The sequence below is a fragment of the Corvus kubaryi genome, unplaced genomic scaffold (genome assembly GCF_017639235.1).
Source record: "Corvus kubaryi isolate FWS band 111438036 unplaced genomic scaffold, C.kubaryi_AGA036_p1.0 132, whole genome shotgun sequence".
NCBI lineage: Eukaryota > Metazoa > Chordata > Aves > Passeriformes > Corvidae > Corvus > Corvus kubaryi.
This window is the reverse complement of record NW_024580666.1, coordinates 7,142,860-7,170,540: the sequence shown is the minus strand read 5'-3', so window position 1 is coordinate 7,170,540 and position 27,681 is coordinate 7,142,860. Positions and strand designations below refer to the sequence as shown.

At 42.9% G+C, this 27,681-nt stretch overlaps 2 protein-coding genes and 1 long non-coding RNA gene across 4 annotated transcripts in view; 1 reads left to right on the top strand and 2 right to left on the bottom strand.

The window, feature by feature from the left end:
* Positions 1-389: 389 nt before the first annotated feature.
* Positions 390-24,161, bottom strand: TWSG1 (twisted gastrulation BMP signaling modulator 1). The gene is made up of 5 exons (XM_042031346.1): positions 23,970-24,161; positions 21,804-21,969; positions 15,286-15,385; positions 11,100-11,366; positions 390-2,914 (listed from the first exon to the last, which is right to left on the bottom strand). Exons 2-5 carry the CDS (start codon positions 21,924-21,926, stop codon positions 2,733-2,735), a joined length of 672 nt encoding a protein of 223 aa, XP_041887280.1. The 5' UTR covers positions 21,927-21,969; positions 23,970-24,161; the 3' UTR covers positions 390-2,732.
* Positions 24,162-24,228: 67 nt separating this feature from the next.
* LOC121666173 lies at positions 24,229-25,990 on the top strand. The gene is made up of 2 exons (XR_006016592.1): positions 24,229-24,282; positions 24,812-25,990. It is a non-coding gene; the product is annotated as an uncharacterized LOC121666173 (long non-coding RNA).
* A 106-nt stretch (positions 25,991-26,096) lies between these two features.
* The window catches only part of ANKRD12 (ankyrin repeat domain 12), a 59,576-nt gene continuing 57,991 nt past the window's right edge, over positions 26,097-27,681 (bottom strand). For both annotated transcript variants that reach the window (XM_042031323.1, XM_042031331.1), the window contains one exon: positions 26,097-27,370. In XM_042031323.1, the coding sequence (XP_041887257.1) occupies positions 27,185-27,370 (186 nt within the window). In that variant the 3' untranslated portion in view covers positions 26,097-27,184. The remainder of the gene's footprint in view (positions 27,371-27,681) is intronic.

The following is a 27,681-nucleotide window of genomic DNA, read 5'->3' as shown; positions in this document are numbered from 1 at the left end:
AGGACAGTGATAAAAGTGGACAGTGCTTTACCTGGAGAACATTCCTAAGCAAAAGAGGTTTTAAAAACATGTTCTCATGTAGATGATGGTTTGCTGGTTATCCGGATGTAGGGTGAAGTAAGAGACCCCAAAATAAATTACGAATTTTCCTGCAAAATTAATAAGACTAAATAAACAACTTTCTAAAATTGTTAGATTTTTCAGAAAGAACATTCTGAGTATTAATCATTTATGTACAGAACAAGACTTTGAAGCTACACTTGTAGATATGGAAAAAAACTGCTGGAGAGTTAATTCTCTATATTATTCTATCCATCTAGATCAGTAACTTTTGTAATATGCTTTCTGGTAATGTTTCTGTGAGAAACTCTTGAGAAAGAAAACACAAGAACCAGTAATGTCTTTTTATTAAAATACCTCTTAAAACACTCATCATCATAAAATACACTGGGTGTTGCTGCATGACATTTGTGTACACACTACACTTTCAGCAAAATCTAGACAGCATCAGGAATTACAAAAAGTAAGGCAAGCCCCAGAAGGCGTGCACTACCTTCTCTCAGGCCACTCCAGACAACTGTGTTTACATTTTTATGCCATTCCCCACACCATTTCCTGGACACCTGTTAAGCTGCTCCCCCCATCCCTCCCACCCCCTTTGATTTGACCTCACAGTGAAATTCTGAGGATGTAAATGGAGACAGTATCATAGATCCATGGGGCAGCAGGTACCTGACCAGAAACATCAGCCCTGTTCCTCCCCCAAGGAGATTCTGAGCTATCCTCATATTTCCAATAATTTAAGACTGCAAACATCTGAAGCATGCTAATGATCTCCTGCTTGCTTGATTTCTACGTGTCTCCTGTCTCAGTCAGGAACGTTGAGCCATCACCCTCCAGCTACAAACAGTCACAGCTACTCTAAATGTATTCTTCCTCTTCATTCAATTAAAGAAGTTCTAGCAGAAGAAAATATAACATGAATTGTAAAATATTGGAAGAACAACTCCTCCATTATAAGCTAAGTTTTTCTATTCTTGTCTATGATCTTTTATCACTTAATTGTAAGTTTTAAGTATGAAGACATTCCATTATCCACAAGTTCAAAACAATAACATTCATCTTTCAAGTACATCTTTATAGCTGAAAAACACACTGAAGAAAGTAACATTATTTAACAAGAGTAGGTTTTTCTTTTATTATTATCATTATTACTATTATTCCATCTTATTGAAAGAACTGTATCATGAGAAAAAAAAATTGAAAAAACATTCAGGCAAATTTTTCAACAAAATAAATGTAAAATGACTGCTTTCATTTGTACATGGTACAGATAGGTGTAACTTGAAAACAGTTTAATCCCTCTAGACTGAGGTTAATGAGAGAAAAATGAATAGTCAAATTCCTTTTTGTGTTTGCATATGCATATATGCATAAAAAAAATTCAAGGAGTTAAAACCCACATTATTATAAATACCAAAAACTGATCAATAACTACTCATACACTTTATTCTTGTACTTAGTACCATTATCAGTGGAGCCCTTAAATGGGTCATAGTAACTGCTATTAACTGTCAACATATAAAAACTCTTACTTAGAAAAATGGACAATGTTCTAAACTCAGAACACTTTAATTTTGCCTTTGCAGACACATATTCCCTTCTTCATTGACAAAAATTTATGGGGAAAAAGAAAGAAATTTAATAATAATAAAAATGTTTTGGAATAAATATTCACAGGATATTACTAAATGGGAACATGCTTGCTGCCAGCTGCTCAGCTGGTAGACCTGTACCACTTGCTTGTTCCTGTCATTTCATTCTTTATTCCTTTAGTCATTAAATCCATCATAGCCTTTCATGTTTCCTTTACTGGACTAAATGTTCAAGGAGTAACAACCCTAGAGAACAGTGCAAAAGCTGGGAGATGCAACTGCACTTTATTTAGTTTAACAGCTTTATTTTGGGATCTAAGAGAAGACTGAAAAAATTATTTTGTTTAACACATAAATTACGCATCATAGGCCCCAACGAACTTACACGAGAGCAGGGCAAATGAAACTTGGAAGAAAAGTGTCCCATACATAGTGTTTTGTTGGGCAGCCCTTCTAAGAAGTTAGGATTTTATCCATGACAGCCCAGGCTTTGAACTTGTAGAGAAAGCATGAATTTTAATTTTTCTCCAAATGCCACTTTCACAATAAAAAGCTAACCTCAAAAACTGGAAGGCAATAAAGTTAAAAAACAAAACCAGAAACCAAACCCCCAAAACCCAGCCCCTAAACAGCATCCACCCTTCCTCCAACCTAGCAGCCATTTATTTATTTGTTGAATTTAGATAATGGAAATCTCATTACCATATTCTAAAAGCTTCCCTACTCTAAACTACAAGATAGAGTACTATGTTCTGAAAACCAGTATAGCCAATACTTTCAAATCAAAGGAAAACCATCAGAACAGCAATGATGAGCATGACTGTACCATTTGAGCAGAAATAAAGAAAAACAAGTTTCAAACATAGTGTTTAAACATCTACTAGTTAGCCTCACTTACATGAATTTAAAAAAAAAAAGAAAAAAAGTTTTCTGATTCTATACATCCTCTTTTGCAACCAGGTACATGTAATTGCAACCAGCAGGCACTCCACCAAAACGCAGTATTTGCAATCCCCGTCTCTTTAACCGAGAGAGATCACTTTGGCCTCAGTATTGCTATATTACAATTTTCCTGCTTCAGAACATGCAGTTCATACATTTGACAGTTTTACTGCCGTAGTCGATGCATTCTGGCCCGATACACTCACAGCAGGCGTTGTGAAACCATCGGTATTTGGAAGCTCCCATGGACTCGCAAGAGATCTTGCACTGATGTATTGACATGCAGTCATCAAAATACACCACAGTACACATGTGTTCTAAATAAGAGGGGGAAAAAATTTGGTTTAAAAGGTCTTAAAGTGTTTTCAAAGGTTAGTTAAAAATCAGTTAAATGTGCAGCTTTAGAAGTATGATTGCAAACCGACAGGACTATGAGGCATAAGGAAATAAAGGTGACAGTAAAAGCGGAGAGGCAAGGCAGAGAGACAAGGTAAAATCGATCAACTTCCAATTTTCAGCATCTACAACTCAACCTGTTGTCTGATCTCGTTCTGGGTTAATTTACTTCTATATTCACAGGCAAGAATGTTTTTGAGTTTTGTCCCCCAGTTATGAGAGATACCTTCTAAAGCGTAAGGATCAGCTATGCCGAAGTTACAATCAGGAATATGTCCTCTGAAGGTAATATGCTACCACAAAAAACTTCAGGTTTAGAGAAGTTATTTAAGAAAATCATAAAAACCCACTTATTTGGATGTAGATGTTTCTTTCTTCCCTCCCCCCCCCCAATTCCACAATAATCTTCAACCAGATTAAATTACAGACCTAAAGAATCCTGTTTTCATCAGCATGAAACTGCACACTCTTTTCTTCCTTATTTTTAGCAGCACCACCAGCTTCCTACTAATCTTAAGAAACCCCTTCTGCATAAGTGTTGACTTCATGCTTCTAACACCCATGCAATTACTTGAAATGCCATGAAGTTTGGTGTTGCAACATCAAAATGGAGCTAAGGCAACAACTATAAAATAAAAATTCCCCCCCCCCCCCTCAGTCCAATTTCCAATTCTCCAAGCTGACAGATTCCACCATCTTTCTTCTGTACTGACCAGGTGATTATACCATAAAACTTTGTTCATCCTCCAAAGGACCATGATTACAAAACATTTACCCAGAGCATACCTTGGCACACATTGGGCGAAGCACAACTGGCAGCAAACTGTCTGCAAACATGAATGTCTCACTCACACACAACAAACCAGCTTGTGAGCAGGAGATGTCAAGGGGCTTTCTAGCTTATTACTACTCATGGTGCACCTAGGAGAAACCCACTGATCTACATTCCAATGTGGATTAGAAAAAAGTAATACAAACTTAAATGGTAAATCAAGACAGTGGGTACGGTTTGGGTTTTTTTAATGACCAATTTTGACCACCATCAAATTATTTTGCTACTACCAAAACAGCTGCAAGAAGGTTAGAGGATGTGCTGCCAGCCCACTGAAAGCAACAGAGTATTCGTTGCCTTGGTCAGGCTCCAAACTGATGTACATGTCTTGCAGGCACCATATACAGTGCAACAGGCAATAGGGATCTTGGTGAGGAAAGGCAGACCCAGAGCTGAAGCAGTTTCTGCTCTCAGAAAAGCTGTGCTGCAAGTAAAGCTGCAGTTGCCCCAAGAAAACTTGTGAAGTGCTGCTGGGAACGTCAACGAAGTGCTTGTGGCTGTGTAAGTCGTGCCCCATTCTTGGCACTTCTGTTTCTATAAACCCTTATAATATATCCTGAGGCACAGCAATAATTCCTCTATTCCAGAGGAATAGAGTTCTCAGAGAACAAAACCTCTGCTTGAAAACAACCAACGTATCTACAACTTTAGTAAGGGCGTTTGATTGACAGAGAGGAAGAGGAAAGAGCTGAACAGAAGTGTATGCTATGGTACCATGTGAAAAGAGTGATAGGTATACATCTGAAGTGTTCAGCCAAAGCTGAAAAGTAGTAGGGAGATGCAGCCACCATGGCCTCAAAGTCAAGAAGGATCCAGAGGCCAGACAGCAGCTCCAACTTTTATGGGGAATGCACAAGAACTTGGCAACATTTTATCACCAGTGACAAAAAGCTCAGATTGCCATGGTCCCAAGAAGGAGCACGTACCATCCATTCCCAGAAGGTCCAGATAGTCCCAGGTATCTGTCCCCTTCACTCCTCACAGGAAGTTTTCAGTGGAAGGGTGTGGGGTATGCCCAGCCACTGCCCTGGAGGGATATCTGCTGAGATAAAAGATTTCACACTTGCCCAGCAGGACTCCCTGGAAAGGAAACGACTTTTGGGTCATGGCGAGGAAAGGTAGACCCACAATCCTTTGGGATACCCTATGCAGATCATTCTGTAACCCATTGGTCTGTCCCAGACCCTCTGTAATCCATTGGTCCCCTTGCTGATCCCCTGTATCCCTATAAAGGCAAGCTCCCTCGAGCCCCTCGGGAGAGTTCTCGTCCCTGGCTCTCCCCTTTGCTGGAGGGGACCCACAATAAAGCTACCTTCGTGCGGAACCAGCCACACGAGCCTCTCGTCTCTCTCTCTGGTCTGGTTTGGCCTGGAGGCTGCCCTGCAGAGCTGAGCTGGAATCACGAGCTGATATCACTAAAGAGCTGACAGCCTCTGCAAGGGCTCCTCTGCCAGCAGCTGAGAGGAAGACACCGGGCCTCGGGAAGGCGATTCCTTTCGGGACCATCTCCCCAGACTGGTCATCTCTTCCTGGGTCACAGCTTCGGACCCCCACTACCAGCTGTAATAGAACGGTAGGGATGAGAAAGTAGAAGCAAGTCTCCAGGCAGCATTCCTCATGTCCCATCAGTCATCCAAGTCAGTGCTGGGGTTCAAGCACAAGAACCTTACAAAAGCCTCTGTTGCTCATTACTCATACTCTTTATATCCTTTTGCTCAACCTCTATTCAGTCCTTTGACACCTTTTTAGTAGTTTTCTACTGAAGTGTTACTACATTAAGTTTGACCTTAAATTCCATACACAGTCTTAGAAGGTGTCAGCTGGAGGCCCAGAGCCTCTGCCTCAAAACAGGCAATCCTGGCTAATCTAGAAAGATTTCTTCCTGTAAAATCACCTTTTGGGTGCTATCTCCACCTGACTGACCTAGCCTCTGGACAAGCCTGAGAAGGTAAAATGATTCCTGGCTATCTCCAGATCGGAGTGAAACAGCTCTTTAAAGGAAGCAACCACAAGTGCTCACTGCTATCTGTTGATCATGGCACTCCAACTTGAAACACACAAAGGAAAGCCTAAGGTCGGTCAGGGAAGCTTGTCAGGAAAGCTGTGCACACTGAGGTGTGCTAACTGCTCCCAGAACTTACAAGCTCCCTTCACACCAGAGAATGTCGTCCCTTCTGCGTAAGGAGACATCTGTGCTCACCTTCATGTTAACCTCATCTCTGACAGCTTCGGCAGTGTTAGTACTGCTTCAGAAGTCCTGGTGAAGCCCCCAATTCACCAGCTAAAGCTAGCAGAAACTTGAAATAAACTTCCTAGAGAAGGAGAGCCTATGATTTCTAGAATGTAAAGATCAAAGACACTGAACTGAGAGATATCTCTCAGGCTAAAGGAGGCCAGAGGAGCAGCTGCACCTGGCCTATGACTCTGGCAAAACTAGGTGGCATCAGTCAGCTCCTGTCAGACTGCAGGGACTGGTCTCCTGAACCACTCTCCCAGCACCAAAGCCATAACTCAACCTTACTGTGGTGGCAGCAACAACCAAGGACATTAATCTCGACTGACCATAGAGTGGAGAAGAAAGTTTATTTCCACCTGCACACAAGTCAAGAGGATAGGTTCTCAAGGACCAGTAAAAAAATGCTGCAAAGGGGAGAGAGCAGACTGCGTGTGGCAGGCCAGAGCCAGCAGCAGATCCATCTGGTCCCAAGTAGCTCATGTAAACAGCTGGAGGACATGCTCCATGTATATGCTACCAAATTGTTTCCAAAGTCTTGCTCACTGAGAGACTTGCCAGATCTGAACAAGTCAGATTGGCCAGGGTGCACTTTGTTTGTCTCAGGGCACTCCTAGTCCCCTCCTCAGCAGTGCCTTTGTGCTCATGTAGACGCTGAATTACTGAAAGCAGGAGAGTTCCTCCCCTCAAGCACTGAATCCTGCTCTATAGGCTGCAGAAAGAGAGTTACACAGGGGGAAAAAATACATACCTACAGGCTCAGCTGGGATCTGGGAGAGTATTTAAATTGTTTCACAAACCTAATTACAGAGTCATCACTTGGCTCCCTCAGTGTAGATAAAACCAGTACTACTTAGTGCAGTAACAGCTTTCTCATTTGCATTTTGCCAATTTTCACACACTAAGGACCACAGGGTGCAGGTGCAGGGAGGGAGAAGGATGGAGCAGCAAACTTTTTTTCCTGGAACATTAGTTTCTCACCTTTTTCCCTCCTCATACTTCATACTCAGTGAAGGTTGTGTAGGGGAAACAACAACCAAGTCTAAATTAAAAATGAACAGAAGAAACTACCAGGCTTTGCTATAAAAGTATCTGAATTGGTGTAATATAGAAGAATTTAGCAACTCAGAGAACCTTCCCAGTTAATGATAATTTGCTGTATGGGACCTTTGAAGTTAAATGTGCTATGTAACTTCAGCTGTCTGCTGGCCAGTTTATTGGTAGCTCTAAAAGATCTTTAAAAAGGTAACTGTCCACCAGCAGTCATACCATTTTATCATAGAACATCCTGGGTTGGAAGGGACCTTAAAGATCATCTAGTTCCAACCCCCCTTCTGTTGGCTGGGACACACCTTCTGCTGGAAAAAAGACTAATCTAGTACAGTAGCAGGAAGAGGGGAAAGTGAGAACAAGGAGATTGACCTGCAACTCAATATGAACAATCAATTGAGATAATCTACTACTTTTGGACAAGTCAATTTTATGTCAATCAGAATTTATAAAAAGAAACATTTTTAAAAAATCTTCTAGACTTCCTACAGAGGCACATATCTCTGCACTGGATTTCTAGCTCTCCTCTCCCTGTTGCACTGGAGGGGAGCAGAATTGCAGAGCAGATACCATCCCCTGTGTCACCAAGCAATGTAAGACAGAAACTCCTAACTGCAACACAGATTCTGTTTTATCAATTGCCAAAAAATTATCTAGTTCCCCTCTCTCTCTCGCCAACATCCTGTCATCATCTGAAACAACTAAGCTTATTTAAACCTCTGAACTCACAGTTCAGAGCTCTGAGGGTATCAGCTAGAAGCAGAGAGAATGAAGTACAAATGTAGCTCTAGATTAATAACCATCACAATCCTCTCTGAAGTAGAGGCTCAAGTGCCAGAAACAACTGATACAAAGAACTACAGCAGCTCCAGCAGGGCATGCATAACTTAGGCAGCTAAAACATTACAAGTCAATTCACAGGAGGAAAGGGAAGACACTCATTAGGAAAATAACGGGGAAGTTCAAGGTCTGGCGGCTGGGTTCAGAGTAGGCTGGGGTGAGAAAGGAATGCTTTATATCCCACCGCACCCCACCTCCTCCCAGATCCACAGCTGCCCTCCCAGGGCTGGTGGCTCCATGCCACTTAGACACAAAGCTCGTGGTTCCAGTGGCTGGTGCTGCTTTTTCTGGCACTCACCCAGAACTGCATCAAGCAAGTCTGGCACCCTGGGCCATCTTAACGGCGATCCCTGTGAGAAGGCACAGCAAAGCTAAAATCGGATCTGTGTTACACTACATGACAGGGGGTATTTGTAAGCAGAGCCTTTCCAAATTTTGAAATGTATTCCAGAAGACAGCACAGAGACCACTGTTCCCCTACAAAATCTACCTCTCATCAGCCCCTCTCCCTTTACAGGCCGTGCCATCGGCTGCTGCCAGCACACCATGTTGGAGGGAAGCATGCAAGGAGCCACAGAAGAACCACAAAATGGAGGAAGCACAGCACTGTAAAGAAAACATAAGGCATCTGTGTTCCTGCTTACAGGAATATTCTTTCAAATCCCTGATCGTCATGGCCCTGAAGACAACTGCTTAGCAAGCCACCTTAAGGGCATCTGCGTTCGCAAGACCTGCCCTCAAGCCTAGCAGCATTTTTGGGGAGAAGGAAAGGGTAAAGACATGGTCTGTTTCTCCCACTGCAGGCTATGCTTGTGTTTACTGCCACTGAGCACACACATCACATTCACATTCACTCTCTTTCAGTGGTTCTTCTAACACTTGCCAGCTTGTTAAAGCAGTGACCCGATTGTGTGAGTGAATTTTGCATGGGGAGAAGCCATCAGGCTCCAGGAACTTCCCTGGCTCCCTCACTGTGCCCATGCTCACAAGGCTCTTTAGTCCCAACCTAGAACCCCTCCACCTTTTGATTATGGGTTTCCCAATGAACTCAGCAAAACAGTATTAAAAACAATGCTACCTCATGGCTCACACAACCTCCAAGACAATTCCCCAGCTGTCCTGCTTCCACCATAAGAAACATCAACTGACCAAGGCCCAATGCTAATTTTTCTTTCCACCTCTTCTGTTTTCAATGCTCAAATCATCAATGTTTTTATAAGCAAAATTTAATATGACTTTCAAGAAAGCAGAGCACTACAAAGTTATGTACATTGCGACCAAGAACAGACTCTTCAGCAGGCTTACATATTTAGATACTTAAAAGTATAGGAATAGGATGCGGAAAGTAATTTTCTATCTTTTCCAGTTCTTCACTGGTCACTAAGATGGAGAAGGCATAGCCAATGACTACAAGAACAGCTCTGACATTTATTTCTGTTTTAAGTGTCTGCTGAGGCCTGAAAGCCAGTGGCATTTGGTAACTATTTCCAAATATAACTGTTGTTTTTGGACTGTCATCATTCCAGTAAGAGCTCTCTCAACCTAATCTTTAATATGTTCCTAGTAAAAGAAATGAAGGAGACTTTTGACTAAGAAAAAAATGCAGTGTTATGTATTTGTCTGTGTTGTTGAGCTAAAAACTGCTCCACACCCTTGAGATGCAATTCAAATTCCAAGCTTAATCCAAAACTATCATTAGCCCATCCGTTGGTACGGTAGTAAAGGACTGTCAGGAAACAGCCATCTGGGTTGCAGTACCTAAGTACAGTGGGATATATTCAAGGCTGTACTAAATGTATTTTTTTTCCCTTGAGTTTAATTTATAACTGTAAGTACTGTAGTCTTTGCACACAGAGCTTTTTGTGACTTTCCATTTTACATGGCTTTGTACGTTATTCTCATAACAGCAAGCAAGCATTTTAATAACATCAAAGACATATGAATGAGATGCTTTCTGACCATCTGGTTTCCTAGTTCTGGAATTAATTTATTTTTCTAATGTGCCTTAGCCAAAGGAAATTAGAAAAGTTGCCATTATGGTTCCATTTAATCAACAGCAGTCCTCCTCAGAAACACAACTAGGTCAATGGTTCACACTGGTATGGAAAAGCAGCGTGTCCATCAATTAGGGTATCTTTTATTGATAAGATAAAAGGGCATCACAATAGCAACATATGGAGTTACGAATATTTAGTGTGTGTTGGGAAGGAAGCAAAGCACTAAATGTACTAACAAAACAAATCAGATGCTCTTTTTCCCCTATTAAGCAGCAATTTCACTGTGAACTGTTTATGAGATTCTTTAAAGTCTGACGTAATGATTTGCAGGGAAAAGTGCTTCAGGTTTAGTATGGAAACCAAGAAACAGAGAGTATTTTTCTTACACCACTGTTGACACTACCTCAAACTTCTCATCTTCCCCCAACCCAACCACAGCAAACAATATTCTGAAGTCTGTTCTCTAAACTGAAAGTAAGAATATAAAAAACTTCATATAAAATAAGAGTAATATAAAATAAGAATCTGTAAGTTGAACCCCTACCACCAAGTTGCTTCTTTTGAAGACAATCTTTCACATACCCTTCCTTCATCAATCCTTCTGATCTTGCTTAGGTTTACTATTAATCCTGGATTTCATACAAAACATCCTTCTAAAGATTTCAAGTTATGCCAGCTCAGATGAAAGAAATAAACAACTGTTCCAATTGTAAGTGCTTACGGCATGTAGCTTTCTCAGACCTCTTAAGCCATGTTTCAGTTGCCTACCTCTGCACTGATACATGATTTGGATTCAGTTTCTGATCTGTTCTGTCTCCTAAGCTACAGGTACTTGTTTCTAGGTCAGAGAACATACCGTGCCAGTGCACATGAAACAACATGAACAAACTGCCTCATGCCACAGGACAATTATAGAGATAAACTCACGTGGTTCAGTGTCTCCTAAGATCATCAGTCATTTTAACACCATCTTCCACGTTCCTCAACAACTTTGCCTCACTCCTTCTGTTACGTCATGCTCAAAATTAGGCTGAACCTTTCACTTTCTTATGGGAAAAGAAGAAGCGAGCACAGAGAAGCATAGGATATGCACCGAGAAGGCTCCTGGAAGAGGCAAGAGGAGATGCTAGGGATTTAGACACTTCACTCATTACCTTTGTCACTAGAGTAGGGTGTGTGGACATTGTTGTTTGGAACAGAGACGTTCTGATGCTGTGGCTGGTTCACTGTTTCTAAAAAGGAGACAAGGTTCTCATGGTGTGACAGCTCTTCTGCCACAGGGAAGGAAACAATATTCCAGTTCAGCTGAGTGTCCCCTTCTGTCAGTGCCCGGAAAAGGGAAGGAATTGGTTCATGCAACTCCTCGACAGTGCTCTTGGATGTTGGAGGTGTGTCACTGTAATTGCGAGGATTGCACATACCTGCAGAGGAATGAAACAGTAAATTACACACAACTCCCTAAGCTCTTTTTCTTGAAACAAGCAGGAATATTTAAAGGATTAAAATTGCCTCTTTTTTTGCTGAACAGAACAGAATGCTTTCATATCTATCCCACTCTCAGCCCAATAGCAGAAGTGCTATCAAATACAGCAGGACAAGCTTTCCATAACTGCAGGTTTCAGATTACTCAGACTTCTACAAAACACACCTGTGACTTGTGAAAAGAAAAACCTCATCTAAACAGCACTTTGCTTCCCTTTCAGTGTAAGCATTACAGCTTAGAAAATGGAGGGTTCAGTGGGAGGTTTGTTTTCCCTGGGACAAGAGACAAAGCCCAGTATAATCGATAGTAGCATAAACCTGGAATGCAAGGTTAGGACTGAACAAAGGGAGTATCTTGATAAGTCTGAAGTACATGAAACTTTTGATCACAATTCAAGTATTCCATCTCATCTGCTGCAGCAGTGCACTAGATCTTTTTAGTCATCTGCCAGAGGTGCAAAGATCACTATCAGGACAGAGCATGAGTCTGAATTACTTTACTTGTGTAGAGACAGTCAAGATGAATCTCATTTTGCTGCTTAGCTGGAGGGCTCACAATAGGCAAAATACTAATTTCTAGGTTACCTCTTCCTTATTTTTCAATGTCTTCTGCAGTATTTTTTTTGAAACCCTGTAGTCTTTTTTCACTTTGCCAATTCCTACAAAATGTTTTTGTGATATGCAATGCTGGCGCCAGTTTTTCATTAACCATTTAAACACTAACATTTATTACTAGCAATGAAACTGAAGGGAATCTCAATATAAGTCCAATCCGTGGAAACAACCAAGGTTAAAAAGAAAATTTGTATCTGCATAGGTATTTTAAACTCAGGAGTCATAAAACACTATTAGAAGTCACCTGTCAAGGGACAGGCAAATCCATTTTCCTCATGTACATCTGGATATCATTTTGTGTAGTTTCACAGACAGAGGTTTAAAGAGCTATAGCTGCAAAGCACACCAGTTCCTGAAGTATAAAAGTGATTTGGGACATGCATGTTCAAATTCTACCTGCCTTACACAACCAGAGAAGTATCTCCTGCCCTGTAGATCCACTAGAACTCCAGCTTCACGAATAATTGTGTTTAACTAGAGCCTTTTACAAACCCATAATCTTCTCAGCCTAAGTAGATGGATTTCCGTAATGAACAAAGCAGAGGGAAGTTTGTCCATGATGATTAGCATGAGATCTAGCAAATCTTAAGCAAGTGGTTAGCATTACCAGCATTTGGTAATAGGAACACTCCATGACAGTCTGCTCCTATAAAAAGGTGAGCCAACTACAGAGTAGGAAAAAAAATAAGCTTCTTTTCCAAACAACATCAGGTCATACTAAAAAATAATTCCACTTACACAAACATCCTACTGTAAATGATTGTTTTCCTACTCCTCTCAATTAGGTTTTTTCTTCATGGACCTTCCTGGACTTACTGCTTTAATAAGAAATTTCTATCCCTGCCTTACCACCTTTTAATAAGCATTAATATTAATCATACTTAAAGAAGGACTGTATTAACCATATAATTGTAATAAAGGATGCCCACATGAAAATCAGTTAGGAAGCTATAAAAGGTAAGAGTTTTGTAAGGATACATCAAGAGATGTATGCTTTAGTTTATGTCATTGTGTAAATGTTGTGAAACAGAAACCAGTGGGCCTTTCTGGACCTGTCAGACCAGACCTCTGCTAAGTTGGATTCAGAAAATAAATTTCACCAATAAGAAAGGAAAAAAAATAACATCAAGATTGTTTATCAAAATCCTGTGGAATGTGTACAAGCTTGTGTGCATATCAGTGCATATGAAAATATTACCTTAGGATGGTACAAAAAAAAATTGCTCATAGTTTAATTGGTAAATGTTCATCCACAAAGATCCTTCACTCTTACTGTTTTTAAAAGCAAAAGAATTATAATAATATTTACATATAATAAATATTATAAAATAGAAGCTTTGGTTAAAATGAAAATAAAAAAGTTTAACTTAGGAGCAACCTGTAAGGATCAAACAAGTCTAAACTACTGCTTTGGAATGGATGAGAAGATGCAGAAATGGGCTATCAAAACTATGGAAGCAGACAAGCCTTTACACAATGGACTAGAAGAGCTTAACTCAAAGGAACATCAGGAGAAGTTTTAGTTTACTCAGTACTGGGAAACTGAACCTGAAACCTTGTTAACTCTTGTAGGGGTGCAGGTGGCTGCAGCTACTCCTTCTCCTGAGGAGAACTCAGACAACCACCTGTGGTGGTCAGCAACCCAAGTTTAGCGTGTAACTTTCGGTCATGCTGAGAACCCGTGACTCCCTTGTTTTGCCTTTTGCATGTTTTCCCCTGATTGGTTAAGATTTTGTCTTCCTGTTTTATGTAGGAAGTTATGTATATTCATTTTCCTTTTTTAATATGTATTAGTTCTAGAAAGTTCTTTGTTCCTCGACGCCCCATTGGACCCTTCCCTGACTCCCTCCTATGTGTTGTTCCCATTGGTTCCCTTCCTGTCAATCCCACCTGCTTGTCTCTATCCCATTGGCTGAGATCCCTTTCCCCACCTATTCTGTACCCAGTGTAAGATCCCTGAACCCTCCCACCAATTGGCCTCTTCGTCCCTGTCTTTTCATGGGAGTAAACCTGCGTGGAACACTTACGGAGAGTCCCCTCTCTTTACTTCTTTCCCTTCACCTGCGTGCCTGCTAAACAGCGACAGATGGATACAGCCCCTTTTGGGTGAGGAGCTCTGCCCCGTTTTCACTGTGTGCTGGGCACTGAGTGCCACCTTCCAGAGGGGTTTCAGCGTTGACCACCAGGCTTCTTTGTGTCGGCACATGAGGGGTAGAACCCCCTTCTGCCAGCTCCCAGTGGCTGAAAACCCCTCCAAACTCCTGTCCTGGAAAACACTATAGGAAAGAGCTGCAGAACAGTGAGTCAACTGCAGATTTACAAAAAGAAACTCGTGTGGACTTCACAATCCCAAGAGGTAGGTTCTTCCTCTCCCTAGAGATCAGTATACCATGCCTTGCTTTCTACAGCAGATAATGGTTCTAAACTAGGGAAATAACCTGCACTGAAAATGGGCATTTTGACAAATCACCTTCATGTAATCAGAGAAAATCAACGTAGAGAAGCTGAGAGCATGTACAACATTCAAGATGCATCCCTTTCATGGAAGCCAGGATTTTGGATGGCAGAGAGACTTAAAACAACCACAGGAGGATGAAGCTTTCGTTACGTTTAAAACAAGAAGCTGAACTAGAATGTAACTTCCTGAAGCAGGGACAGCACTCACTTGCAGAGATCCAAGCACTCAACACAACCTGTCAGCAGCAATGTGTTCTTGTTAAGACTAGCATCTACTCTTACAGTAAGACCTTGTCTGCTTCTTTTTCACCCTTCACAAAGAGCTCTTTTTGCAAATAAAAGAACAGTGAAAACACTGGGCCATGCATATTTACTAGTCGTCCCAACTCAATCCTAAAAGTGTCCCAGTGCTGTACCTGTCAATGCACCCTTTAGAGGCAGAAACCTTCACAGAGCATCCAACCCCACAACGCAGGTGCTGTGGAGTTTCCTCAAGATGACAATTCAAACGAGAGTTTTATATTTGAGAGACAAAATTAATAATGAGCTATTTAACAAGCAATACCTGGACTACTGCCACCCCCAGCTCCATAGAGCAGACACAGCCTTCAAATGTTTGGGTCGCCACAATAATTTATTCCCAACCCACACAACGAGCTGTAAGATGCTTAAAAGCACAGATTCTGTCCCAGTGTTTTACTTCTATTTTAAGACTGTGAGCTCAGCATGTGGCAGGAGAAAGCATTGTAAAAAAAGAAGAAAGTCCCCCCAAAAATGCGAACTTACCAACACAGTCACAGCACTCATCCCAAAGTGTGCCCAGGCAGAGCATACACTCTTTACAGCAGGAACAGTTCCCTTCCCCAGGGCGGCACTGACACAGCTCCTGGAATCAACAGACACTCATTACACTGCAGCAATCCCAGATGTAAAATAGCTACACAGCAGCGTGACTTTTCCTCCAGCCACAACTCAAATTAGGGCATTAAAAAAGCTTAGTACACTAATACAGTGAGTAAACGGTGAAACGGCTCCAGCCAAAGAACCGATCTGAGTTTACAAAAGGCTCTTTTGCAAGTTTGCCTTTTTTTTTTTCCTTAAAGATGACGTTCTGAAGACAAATCTGAAGTCAGCATTTAAAAGACAAAAAATCCTATTCATGGGAAAGGTGTGTGCACTTCCGTGCATGCCTAAATCTACAAGTTGTTTGAATGTTTTTCCCATCACAACGGGAAATTCAAAGCAGGATGCTTCTTTATATATAAATAGTGAGCGTACATTATAATTTAGCTAAAAAAGAAAGCTACTATAAGCCACATGTGCCTACTCAAGACATGCATGATGTCTACCATCACACCTATGCCTGGATTCTGAAAGGAACTTACCCAGTTAAGTCATCTGACCACAGGATTTTCTGCATCTCCAAATACTTGTTACACATTGCTCTCTGTTTGCAACATTAGAGATTTTTCTCCCCCACCCAGGTCTAGATGATTCATTTTTGCTATTATGAAAACAACCCCATGCTTCGTCCCAACAAACTGACACCTTGGGATACCTACGAGATGTCTAGAGCCTCTAGAAAGTGAAATGACCTACACACATATTTTTCTTTAACCATTAATAACCTAAAAAGATAGAAAAGGCATGGAAGCATAATGACAAATCTTTCTCTTTGTATTACCTAAACCCAAAGGCACTGGTTTAGCATCCTGCTGGAGACACACACTTGTGGACCGCAAAGCATGGGAAAAGCCTACATGGATGAAGAAAATCTAAAAACCAAGCAGTCTCCTTCCCTGTAGCTCAAATCCATACTAGTAATTCCAGTTTGGCCAAAAGACTGTGGCTACATGACAATAATTCACAGCCTTGAATTACATCATAGAGCAAAACACAGACAAGCCAAGAAGTCCCTTTGGTTGTCCTAAGAATTTGGTTTTGATGACGTCTGTCTGGCTATCACATTACACACAACTGGGGAGGAAACAAAATCCCATTACTGGAAACACTGACCATGGGATCCTTCCACCCCTGGCTTTACTGGAAGGGCCATCAGCAAATCTCTGTTACACACCAAGCCAGGGAGAAAATTATGCCCATTCCCACTCTTTGATCCCGTTATCCAGAGGCAGAGGAGGGACACACTGCAAGAGACTTGCATGGGCAGAAGAGAAGGGCAGGAAGGTGGTTTGGTTTGAAATTCTCCTACCCTGGAGTCACCACCCATGGTTCCACCCCAGCTACGTCAGGGACACCTCTCCTTACAGGCAGACACCAACACCACCTGCAAAGTGAGTTCACAGTGACTTGTTTGCCCCACTGACTGATTGAGAGTGAACCCCTGCCCCACACACATTTCTGCAATATGCAGCCCTGGTAAGCATTGAATTTTTACTTACAGAGTGGAAAACTACCAAGATTTATTACTTTTTCATCCTCAAAATTTATGAATGGCACCTATCACTATTTCCACATAAACTGTGCTGTTTCTAAGTAAAAGAAGAAAAACAGGCTGATTAACAAAATATATACATTTTTCCACAAGAGGAGACACCACAAACTTAGAAAGATGACTTATGTGAGTGAATGATGCATTTCTAAAATATTTATATTTGATAAACAGATTTTGTCAGCCTTTAGAATAAAAAGCCTGAATAGAAAAACTTTAAAAATAAAAACGAGTGCTGTTACTTTGGCCAGAGAATAATATTAATACATATTAGCATTAAAAATATCCAGTTTACTCTTCAACAGTAAAACCAGGCAAGCAACTTTTACTTTTTAAAGACACCAACAAGCCAGCATGTGGGAGGAGGCAATTCTCACTAATCTATTAAATGTAATGCATGAGTAGAAGCCAGAAAATTCACTAAACTAAAGTTGTTTCAGTTTTATGGAAGAGTATTCTCAGAGAATTAAATGTAACCTTAAATTCTGCACTTGCAACATGTTAACAAAAAATTCTGCTTAGCATCTGTGTGCGTAAGCACTGACTTGGGGACAGCATCATTACACCTACCAGTATTGTAACAAGTTTGTTTTTACAGGAAGGGCTAATGAGCAATGTAATCTTTAAGAGGCTTTTTTTTGTTGCTGTTTGGGTTTGGGTTTTTGTTTGTTTGTTTTTTATTATTATTTCTTTATTTTAAAGTTGGAGGGAGAGGAAGGAAGAAAGAACAACCTAATTAATTAGTCTTCTGCCACTTTGGGGCAATAGTTGTATGTTTTTCCATATATCTGTTTGCACATCCATGGTTTCCTTAACCAGTTTTGAGTCCTCCTGCCTGACTCATCCACACTGGATACTGGTACAGGATACATCTTTTTAAAAGAATGCTTACATGAGACGTGGGTGAAGCGAGGCAGAATAAGGAATGTTTCTCGTTGATAGCTGGGGGTGGTGAGGCATCAGTGGAAGAAAACATTACTCATAAGTCAACTTGGCAACTTCCCAAGCTGAACTACTGAAGGTGCATCAGAGAATGTATTTTGCTAGGCAAGAAATAAGCCTCACAGTTTAAAAATACAGTATTAAGTAGGAAGTAGGCATGTTTGTACAATAAAGATACTCCTGCTCCAGAGAGCAAAGAAAAATTTTTAGAAGATATTTAACATCTGTGTTTTTTTCAAAGCTTTCTTGAAATTCCAGGGGATATTTTCTTGGTGCAGGGAGAAGCAAGACCTGAAGGCATTGGAAACCTCTCTGCAAACTGGAAGGGGGAGTGAAAGAAAGAGAGCTTCTTTTTCCTAGAACAGTTTAATAACAGAAAATCTCCTGGAAGCGAACCAACCAGAACTGTTTTGTTAACCCAACTGGGTTACGTACTGCTACAACATGCACACTGAAAGCAATTTTTAGATGCCGAAGCCCTGAAGTCAAGGAGTGGCATTTATTTCATACCACAGGGCTAAAATGTCTTAGAAATCCTTTCAGGCTGACAAGTTTGTACACAAGATTAACAGGAGGCAAAGAAGACAGATCGAAAGAGATTTTAATTGAAATGATACCACACCAGCTGAGGTGGCTGCAGGTCTGTAGAGTTGGGAAGAGAAAATCCTGTTTTCTCCACAAAACAACCTCTCTTTAGAAGGATTGTAAACCCATGCCTGAATCATAACACCATTTGTTTCCTACACACAGCAACAGTTTAAAGCACTGTTGCAGATGAGGCAGCAAAGCTCAGCTTCCAGCCCAACACGGACATTCCACCCCAGCCTGACTCCTGCCAGGAGCTCTGCACCTCAAGAGCCAGCCTGGGACTCACCTCAAACCCGTTTGCTATGAACAATTGTGGGAACGTCTCATCCTAGAGGTTTCTGCCTTCAAGGATTTCCTCCATGTTGCAAGGACACAATATGCACCTCCCCTCCACCCAGCGAGCATAACTGGCCTTTTCATCTCCTTCACACATGGAAACATCAAAACAACCCACGCAGCCAAGTCAACAACAGATGTGCTGCAATAAACACTGCAGCACGCGCGTCGTGCGCGCCCAGGGCTCCACCTGGAACGCATGGCAACAGTCGCTCATGGACTCCAACGCCCCAGTCCCAGGGACATGGCAAGGAACTATGGCCAGAGCCTTCAAGGGAACTAATTTTGTGGGCTCATCCTCTACACTCCCAACTCTTACCCACAACTCCCTCAACAGCTACAGGAAGCTGCAAGGTTTCTTAGCGAAGGCTGACCTTATGCAGAGAGAGCTGCCTCAAGCTATTTTCTTACAGGCCTTTGCTTATGGAAAAAAGAGGAGCACGAATAAAGCTAGAGCCCAAGATGCAAAGGGAAAGCTGAATCCATGCAAGTTGTTGATCACATGCACTATTCTGGATCTAGCAAAATAAATATTTATGTAGGGACCACCCTTACGCAGAGCAGCTCCTAAGGAGTGGCAGTAATGACTGTACTGACTTCTAGCCATGCTGGCAAAAATATTTATGTTAACTGTATGCTTTTTGAGAGACCAGGTCTCTTGTCTCTCTGTGTCCAGGACAGGCAGCCTTGCTTTCTGCACACAGATGCAGATGACAAGCATTCACAATCTGTTTGCTCCCCCAGTTGTCTCTGAGTGACATTATCTTGGTTTCAAGACATGGATTTTGCCGAACTTGAACAGCAATAAAATCGGTGAGGGAAAAATGTCATGCTACAGTCAAGCAACCTCCCTCAACATGGTATTTTATTTTTAAGTCCAGATTTCTCCAGAAGAGTTTAGAGGGGAAAAAAAAACCCCATGGACATACTCTACTTGCATACCTATCCAGGAAAGAACATGCATTTCATATACCAGTGCAGTGCTTCTGCCAAGTTTTAAAACAAACAAAAAAGCCAAGAAGAAAGATGACAATTACTTTAAGTCAAAGCTTTAGGATACTTCCTATCCACAATCAGACTAGTCTGACCTGATCTGTTCTTCTGTAAAGAATGAATACTGACTGGTAAGTCAGGCCTGTGTGCAGGAAGACAGCAGCCAGACAGCAGAAATGAACAGTGTAATTCCCCTGCAACTGCACACAACTCATGCAGCCTAGGCTACTTTAGGGTGTCAGAGCATTGCATGTGATTTTGATTTTAGGGAAATGCTTTAAAAAGGGACTCCACGTCACCTGTACAAAGTAAGAGAGAACACATCTACCGCAAGTAAAGCAGTTCAGTGGTTTCTCTGCATGCACAGGGCTGTGTTGCTACAGAGATGCCAACATAATCCAAGGAAAGCACAGTTGTATGAGCCATTTCCATGCACTGCTGAACCTCAGCCATTTATTGCCAGCTGAGTAAGGACTCCAGTTGCATTAACTCCACGCCTCCTGGGCTGTGCTCTATTCAGACTAGCTCATAAAAATAAAGTTTCAATGCTTGCTGTCTCAAGCTTGGCTCGATAAGGAGGAGTTGTCTGCTGTTTCGTGGATGGTGGACTCCATCAGTGGCACCAGAAAAGGAGACACATCTTACCTATTCTCCCCTTGCTTACAGCAAAACAAGCAGCAGACCAACAGCTGCCAGGATGGAAATCCAGCATCTGGACCAACAGCCTTCCCCTGAATCAACAAATCTATACCACTGGATTTACTATTTAAGTGCCATGTACATCCAGTGACACAACTAGCACGTTACTTCTTACAGGTTTCAATCCTAGAGCTGATTTTAAAAAATGCAAGAGAAGGGGCTTATAAGTGCATCAGCCTGTCACAATGCACAATGTCCAAAATGCCAGCAAAACCACTGAAGTTCTGTTTGAAAAGGTAAAAATCAGAAGCCTCGTTCTTGCTCCCATATTTAACAACTCCACAGACTGTGGTGGGGCTGGAAGAAGCAGCAATTTCTTTTTTTAAATTTTAAAGCGATGGCAGTGCAGAAGCCGGAAAGAAGATGGTTGAGCCTACAGCCAGTCTTCATTCCACAGGATGGATTTGTGAATCTGGCAAACGTTTTTATTTGTGAACCAGACAAATTCTAAACGGAAGTCAGTGAAATGAAGTAAACATGGAAATGCTTCAGGCCACTTCTGCATCTCTTTTTGGGCTGTGACCATGCATTTACAGTAAGCACACTTGCATGTTACTGCCATATGATGTTTGTGCTCTCTGTTATTGCATTTCCAATCTACAGTGAAGCAGTAGGGAACAGTTGCTTTTAAAGAAGCTGCAGCTGGCCACAGGAAGCCTCCTTTTTCAGTCTGGAGTCAAGAAGCATGCTCCATATACCACTACTAAGGAAATACTTGGTAGGTACCAGAACTGCTTGCCATTTTGCTAGAAGAGGCCCTTTTGTTCTGCTGCACACCATGCCTCTTAACTCCTGCTCTAAGAAGAGCAACCTGGTCTCACTCTGTTTCTTTCACTGCACAGACATGCCGTGAGTCAAAAACAGCATCTGAATTTAACGTCCATTTCCTACCAGTTCAGCTCATAAGTATTTAGTTTGGTTTTTAGGCATCTTTTAATTCACTGTACAAACCTGATGTTATGGAGACCATCAGGCATCAACTCCGGACCCTCTGCTTGAGATTTAAGGAACTGGACAAATTGCAAGTTAAGGGAAACATCTCATATGGACATAATCCTTGGCTTGAAAAAGTTTCAATTAAAAAAGAAGAAACATGCCTATATAAATACGCACTTGGTATTCTTTCTCTATAAAATGGTTGTTAATCTACATTTATAGGGGTAGGAGACCAAACTAACCTCTTTAAAGAGACACTACTTAACATAAAATACCAGTTATTTGTATCTTTTCAGGACACAGCTTCAGGACTGTTTTTTGAACACTCAAAAGCAAGTAAAGGACACATGACTTGTACCTGTATCAGGCATTTACTGACATCGCTGGCACAGAGAGCCTTGTTGCAGCCTGTTGATGATGGGATCCACAGCAGGAACAGAAGGACAGTGACTGTGGGCGCCGTGATGTACTGTGACCTCATGTTTCCTGCAGGCGAGCAATTTTCCCAAGTACTTCAACCAGCACTGAAATAAAAACCAGCGACTGAAAAGGCTTTTGGGACACCAGTAAATTCTATTCCGTTCCCCCCTTGCAATTCCTTCAATAAATATGAATATTTTTTAAAAAAAGGTCAAATTGGGGTACTTAACAACAAACCCAAAACTTCCTCCTCCAGCTAACTTGTTTATACAAAGCTTTCTGCTATTGTACCTTTGGATTAAAACTGCAATACACTTGAGGTGAGCAATCTCAAGTTTGCAGTATCAAATATAAAATCCTGTAAACAGTGATGATAAAAAACCACCTCGGATGACAAAACCCACCAAAGGAGACCTAATTTTGTAAATGCTCAAAGTAGACAGATGGGTTTTGTGCAGTATCTCCTCAGGCTAAGGTACACACAGGACTGTAGGACCAAGGCCATACAGCAACCTTTTACAACAAGGTATGTTGCCCCTGTCATCTTTAATGCAGACAGGCAGTTGTTTTCACACGGACACTTGGATGTCACACAGGCTTTCAAACCAATCACAAAGTTGTTAACTTATTTTTTAAAAATATACAGACACCAACACTAAAAAAAATTAAAAAGTACCAGACACTTTGAACAACGTAACTTCCAAGAGCCAAGCAAGTGTCTGAGGTCAACCAGAGACGATGAGCATCTGCTACTTCAAACAGACTGAGGAACTGGGCTTGTTCAAAGCATTCCACCTTTCTCCCTTTGTGAAAACCCAGCCTGTTGGCAGGTGGTATTTGCGACAAATATATCACGATTAGCAGCATGCCACTGAGTTTTTACTTGTGCTTTGCATATGAACCCAGCCAAAAGAGGACCTATTGCAACAGGCACTGTACCAATACATAATAGAAGGCAGCCCATGTTTGGGCAAGCTTACAGTGAGTCTGTATTGTTCTCCTAAGAGAGGAAGAATGCTAATGGAGCACTGGATTGCTCTCTTTTGGTATCTAGAAATGTTTTTCTGTTTTATGAACTACAAGACCCAACACCCTCAATGAGCAGAAAAGTGGAAAATACGTAAAGAAGGCACGATCTGGACATTGAAAGTCTGCGTCCGATTAGTCCTTCTTACAATGGTTATTAAATGCCTCTGAATCTCGTTGTGCTGGGCACGCCGCCATCTGTACCAGGCAGGGCTGGGGAGACCCCCCTGCAAGACCCGGGAGCACGCACGGAGAACACGGCATCTTTTCCCTCAGCTGGGGGTCCCCGCTTTCCCTCCCTGCTATCCGGAGCCAAGAACGCTTCCTTCCAGCAGCTGCCGGCCCGGACCCGGCGGGTGTCGCATCCCGGGTGCGGGAGCCGAGGCGAGCACGCTGCCTGGCGAGGGGAGCGATCCAGCCGTGCTCGGGCGCGGGGCTGCGTTACATAAAGGGTTCCGAGGAGCGGGGTCGAGCGATGCCGCTTCCACACGCACTCCTCGGATGCGCACCGGGGTCCGGGCGCTCCTTCCCCGCCTCCCCCCGCCGCTCCAGTTCCGATTCACCGACCGCTGTTTTCCCAGACTTTTATCCGGCGTGGCGTCCCCCCGGAGCAGGACCCCCGCCTGCCGCCCCTCCTCTCCCGCAGCCCACCCCGGCGGCACCGGCTCAGCATCGCTCTCCCGCTCCACCGGGATCGCACCCGGGCCGGAAAAACCCCCAAAAAACCCCTCCGGCCGAACCACCCGCGCTCGGCTCCCCGTCCCCGATGCGGCTCCCGAGAGGCCCGGGGCCCAAAGATGGCACTGCCAGGGGCCGGGAGGCCGGTGACAGGGAGGGAGATGTGGGAGAACACCACCCCTGCCGAAGTGGCCCGGGGCAGGCGGGGCCCCGCACGGGGAGCGGGGTCTCCTCCTCCTCCTCCCTCCGGCAGGCACGCAGGCAGCGGGGCGGCCGCGCCGAGCCGCACCGAAACTTTCCTGCCACAAAGAAGCAGCCACGGCTCCGCCGCCTTCTCCAACTCCCCCACCAGCAGCTCCATCCCTGCGCACCCTCCGCCCGCTCCCTCGGCGGCGCTCACCGGGCGGCCCGGGCCGGGCACCCCGCGCTCCGCAGGCGGCTCTCGCTGCTCCGGAGGCGGCGACGGCGGCGGCAGCAACCCCGCGCCTCGTCCCACTGCTCCCCCCTCGGCCGCAGGCAACGCGAAGGCGGCGGCCTCGCATCATCGCCCCGCCTCGGGGCACCGTCAGGCGCCGGGACCCTCCCCCCGGGACCCTCCGCCCCGGCGGGCGGCGGCTGCGCGGAGCCGGGCGGGAGGAGGAGGAGGAGGCGGAGGCAGGGGCCGGTGGATGGGAGCTGCCGCCGGACCGTGCCTAGCGGGACGGGACTGGGGGGTAAGGCCAGGAGACTGCATCCGGAGGGGCTTCTTCAGGGGAGGACGGCGGAACATGCCCCCGCAAGCCGAGTGCGAGCAGAGAGAAACTCGGGGGTCCTGTGGGCAGGACAGGCAGCCCGGGGAAGCCGGGGCGGGAGGAGCGGGCAGGGCGGGAGAAAGGGAACCGTGGGGCAGCGCCGCTGGAAGCGCCAGCGGGAAACGCGATTAACTTCCCCGAAAGCTGAGAAGGTGCAGGCGCCCGGGGGAGGGCAGGGGCCGCCTCCGATGGGAAGGGACTCCGGGCTTCCGGACAGCCTCTCCCAGGACCACGGCTGGGCGGCGGCTTTATCCTCCCACGTGCCAAGCTCCAAGGAACCAAGGTAACAAGTTTGGTCCCTAGAAGAAAAACACAGGAGGATCCTGGCTCGGTACCCAGAAACTCAGAGCAGCCCTCGGGCTACCCAGGAGACAGCTAGACCCCGGCGAGGGAAGCAGGGCCATTGCGCCAACGAGTTACTACCGTATTGCGTCTCATCCCTTCTTCCCAGCTCCCGCCGCTCTGTTGGGGAAAATCCACAGCACGGTGTCCTTGAACAACACGAGGCATCATACCACAGAGTAAACTCGGGGAAGAAAAAAAAAAAAAGAAAAAAAAAGGAAAAAAGACTACAACAAATATCAGAGAAGCCAAGAGATCATTATCTGTGGGACTGAAATATGTGGAGCAATAAAACTTTTACTAAGAAGTTGCAATTGAAAAAACTCGGTTGCACAGACCCTGACACCGGAAAACCTTCTCTCCTTACAAAAAAGACACAGGCTAATGCTAAGAAACATCTGTCTTCAGCTATCCTTACAAGATACTGCCAAAATATTTTTCTTGTCTCCTGCATCCCAAGTATTTTTGTCACACACTTCTTTTCTAACACAGCCAAGACTTCTGCAGCCCAGTTTATCTTTTCTGTTCTGTTTGCTAGAGGCTCTTAATTACTCATACTTCTGCGCTTCCAGCCATGGCTGTTACTTTTTACTACTCTAGTAAGTATCTGACAGAAGTAACTTGTACCCACTTACTAGTTAACACCTTGCAACTTTATCCGTATCTCCTCATCTTTTCAAGCATATAATACAGATTTCTGCAGCATTTCAAGATTTTACAGCTACGTTGTCGCTTTTTCCTCAACAGTTTCAATTCTGAACGAGGTCAGGAAGATATTGCTGCAATAAAAGGAGGAACAACTTCTCCTTCTGCAGATACCTAACAAATTAAAAGTGAAAAAAAAGTTACAGGGCAGGAACTACATACTAATTGGTATTACCGTGCTCGAGTTACTATTTATTCTAAACTGGCACTAGCAGTGATGCGCAGACGGAAGGAGCCTGCTGTCCACAGTGTCTCTTGTTCACTGCCCATTTGGCCTCTGTGCCAGGAAATGCCCCCTGGACATTCACAAAAGCACAAGGAATAAGTTCCCTGCGGTAGCTCACCTGAAAAATCCATTCAAACCAAGGATTTTATATCTCTTACTCTGAGTAACCAGGTCTCCTGCCCAAGCCGCATTTCTTTCAGAAATAATTTCACAGACATCAGATCCCAACCATTCTTGAATAATTTATGGCCTGGAGGGTAACAAATCTTTTTCATGAATATCTGTAACCTCCTACTAATAAATAATTAACTGTCTCCTCATTAACAGTACTAAGAATAAAAAAAGCATTACATTTCACAACATGGGGAATTTTTTTTAACTTTTCCATTGAGCCTCCTTATATATTCCAGGAATGCTAAGGTTTGATGTACCAAGTGTTCCAATATTAAGAAATTCCAACTAATAACATGACCAATAAAATTTATTAAATATTATATTTACAACTATTTACATATCCCTTCCATAGATTAATATTAAAATAGACAATATACAATTTAAGAATTTTAATTCAAAGGCATTTTGTTGGAAAAAATAGGCTCTATTACGAGACCACCATATAAGAGCAAAAGGGTTTTTTTTGTCTTACACAAAAATATTTTCAGTATAGGAAGTCATAGGTATGGCATTACAACAGCAGACTAATATGAAGTATGATTTTGTAAATATTGCAATAGTTTAGGTATCAGTTATTAAAGGGAAGGAGTTCAGAGTCCTGTGGAGCATGCAATACAGTTCAATCCTTTTACAGTTATGGTGATGAAACACGCAGCTAAATCAAACGCATGCCATACAAAAAGGAACTGCCAACCAGGAACACACTACACTTAATAAAAACGACAACTTTGGCCCAATAAACATTAGACAAAAACAGTTTTACAGTTAAAATATCTATTTTATACAGGTTTGAACATTAATTACAAGACTATTTACATTTGCACAATATGTATAAAATAAATTATTTAAAAATGAAGACATTATTACATCTTTTTCCAAAAAGAAATCTGTACAGTAATTTACAAAACATAATAAGATTAATTGACTATTTTCCTCCAAATCTTACATTTTCTTCCACAGGCTCTCATCATTTTTCTGTGGGAGTTCAACTGTTACAGGAGTTTCATAATACAAAGCTTTATAGCAGATTTTAAGTATAATTTGCTTTTTGGTGGATGTTTTAGTTATTAACAGCTTCCAGCGCTGTCAACTCACCAGGTTTTGTCATCTTTTTCAGCAATAAGCTCTAAAGCTACATGCAATTTTAAAATACAGATAACAGCAGTTACTGCAAATCCAGACTTAAAGTTCGCATCCATCTTCTGTGTTTGAGCAAGAGTCTGTGCCACACTTCTCTGTAGGAACACCTGAATTATTGAGAAAGGTGGTATTCCACAGAATTAAGTGCTCTGTCTCAAAAGAAAAATACCTTTGTGCATCACTGCACCTCAGTCTCTAGCTGTCCACGGGGAGGGGCGAGCCAGACGGTGCTGGTTGTCATATGGGCGTCAATTCAAAGTCATCATTAACATCAACAAGAGGAACATAAAACTCCTGGATTTCATAAATGCTGATAGATTTGTACGTAGCAGGATCAAGCTCTTGCAGTTTAAGCTGCCACTCCAGTCTCTGCACCGCATTCAGCGCCGCTGCTTCGTGCTGCTGCCTCATCAAAAGGCACGTCTGGTTTGAAATTGAGAAAGAAGTTATTGAAATATTTGAAAAAAATATTATTGCAACAAGTTTGAACACAGGAAATACGTCTAACAGCCTCCCTGGTGATAGTAAGTAATTCCCCCAGCGTGTATTTAGAAACGTGCAGACTATGCCGTTACACTACATGGCAACAAAAGTTAGTTTTTTTTAATACTGATAGACCTTCCTTTCTGTTACCTCCACAACAGCCCATGATACCGCACACAAACCTACTATTTATTAATCTCATCTTCATTAGATTTGTTTGTTTTTTTAAAGTGGAAAGACAAAGGAATGTA

What these genes read in the sequence shown, in the direction of transcription:
- TWSG1 (XM_042031346.1), bottom strand. Translation starts at nt 21,926, where the DNA reads ATGAGGTCACAGTACATCACGGCGCCCACAGTCACTGTCCTTCTGTTC. An exon ending in TCAGTAAATGCCTGATACAG is followed by an intron (nt 15,386 to 21,803) that starts GTACAAGTCATG and finishes TGTTGATTCCAG; the next exon opens with GAGCTGTGTCAGTGCCGCCC. An exon ending in ACCCTACTCTAGTGACAAAG is followed by an intron (nt 2,915 to 11,099) that starts GTAATGAGTGAA and finishes CCTCTTATTTAG; the next exon opens with AACACATGTGTACTGTGGTG.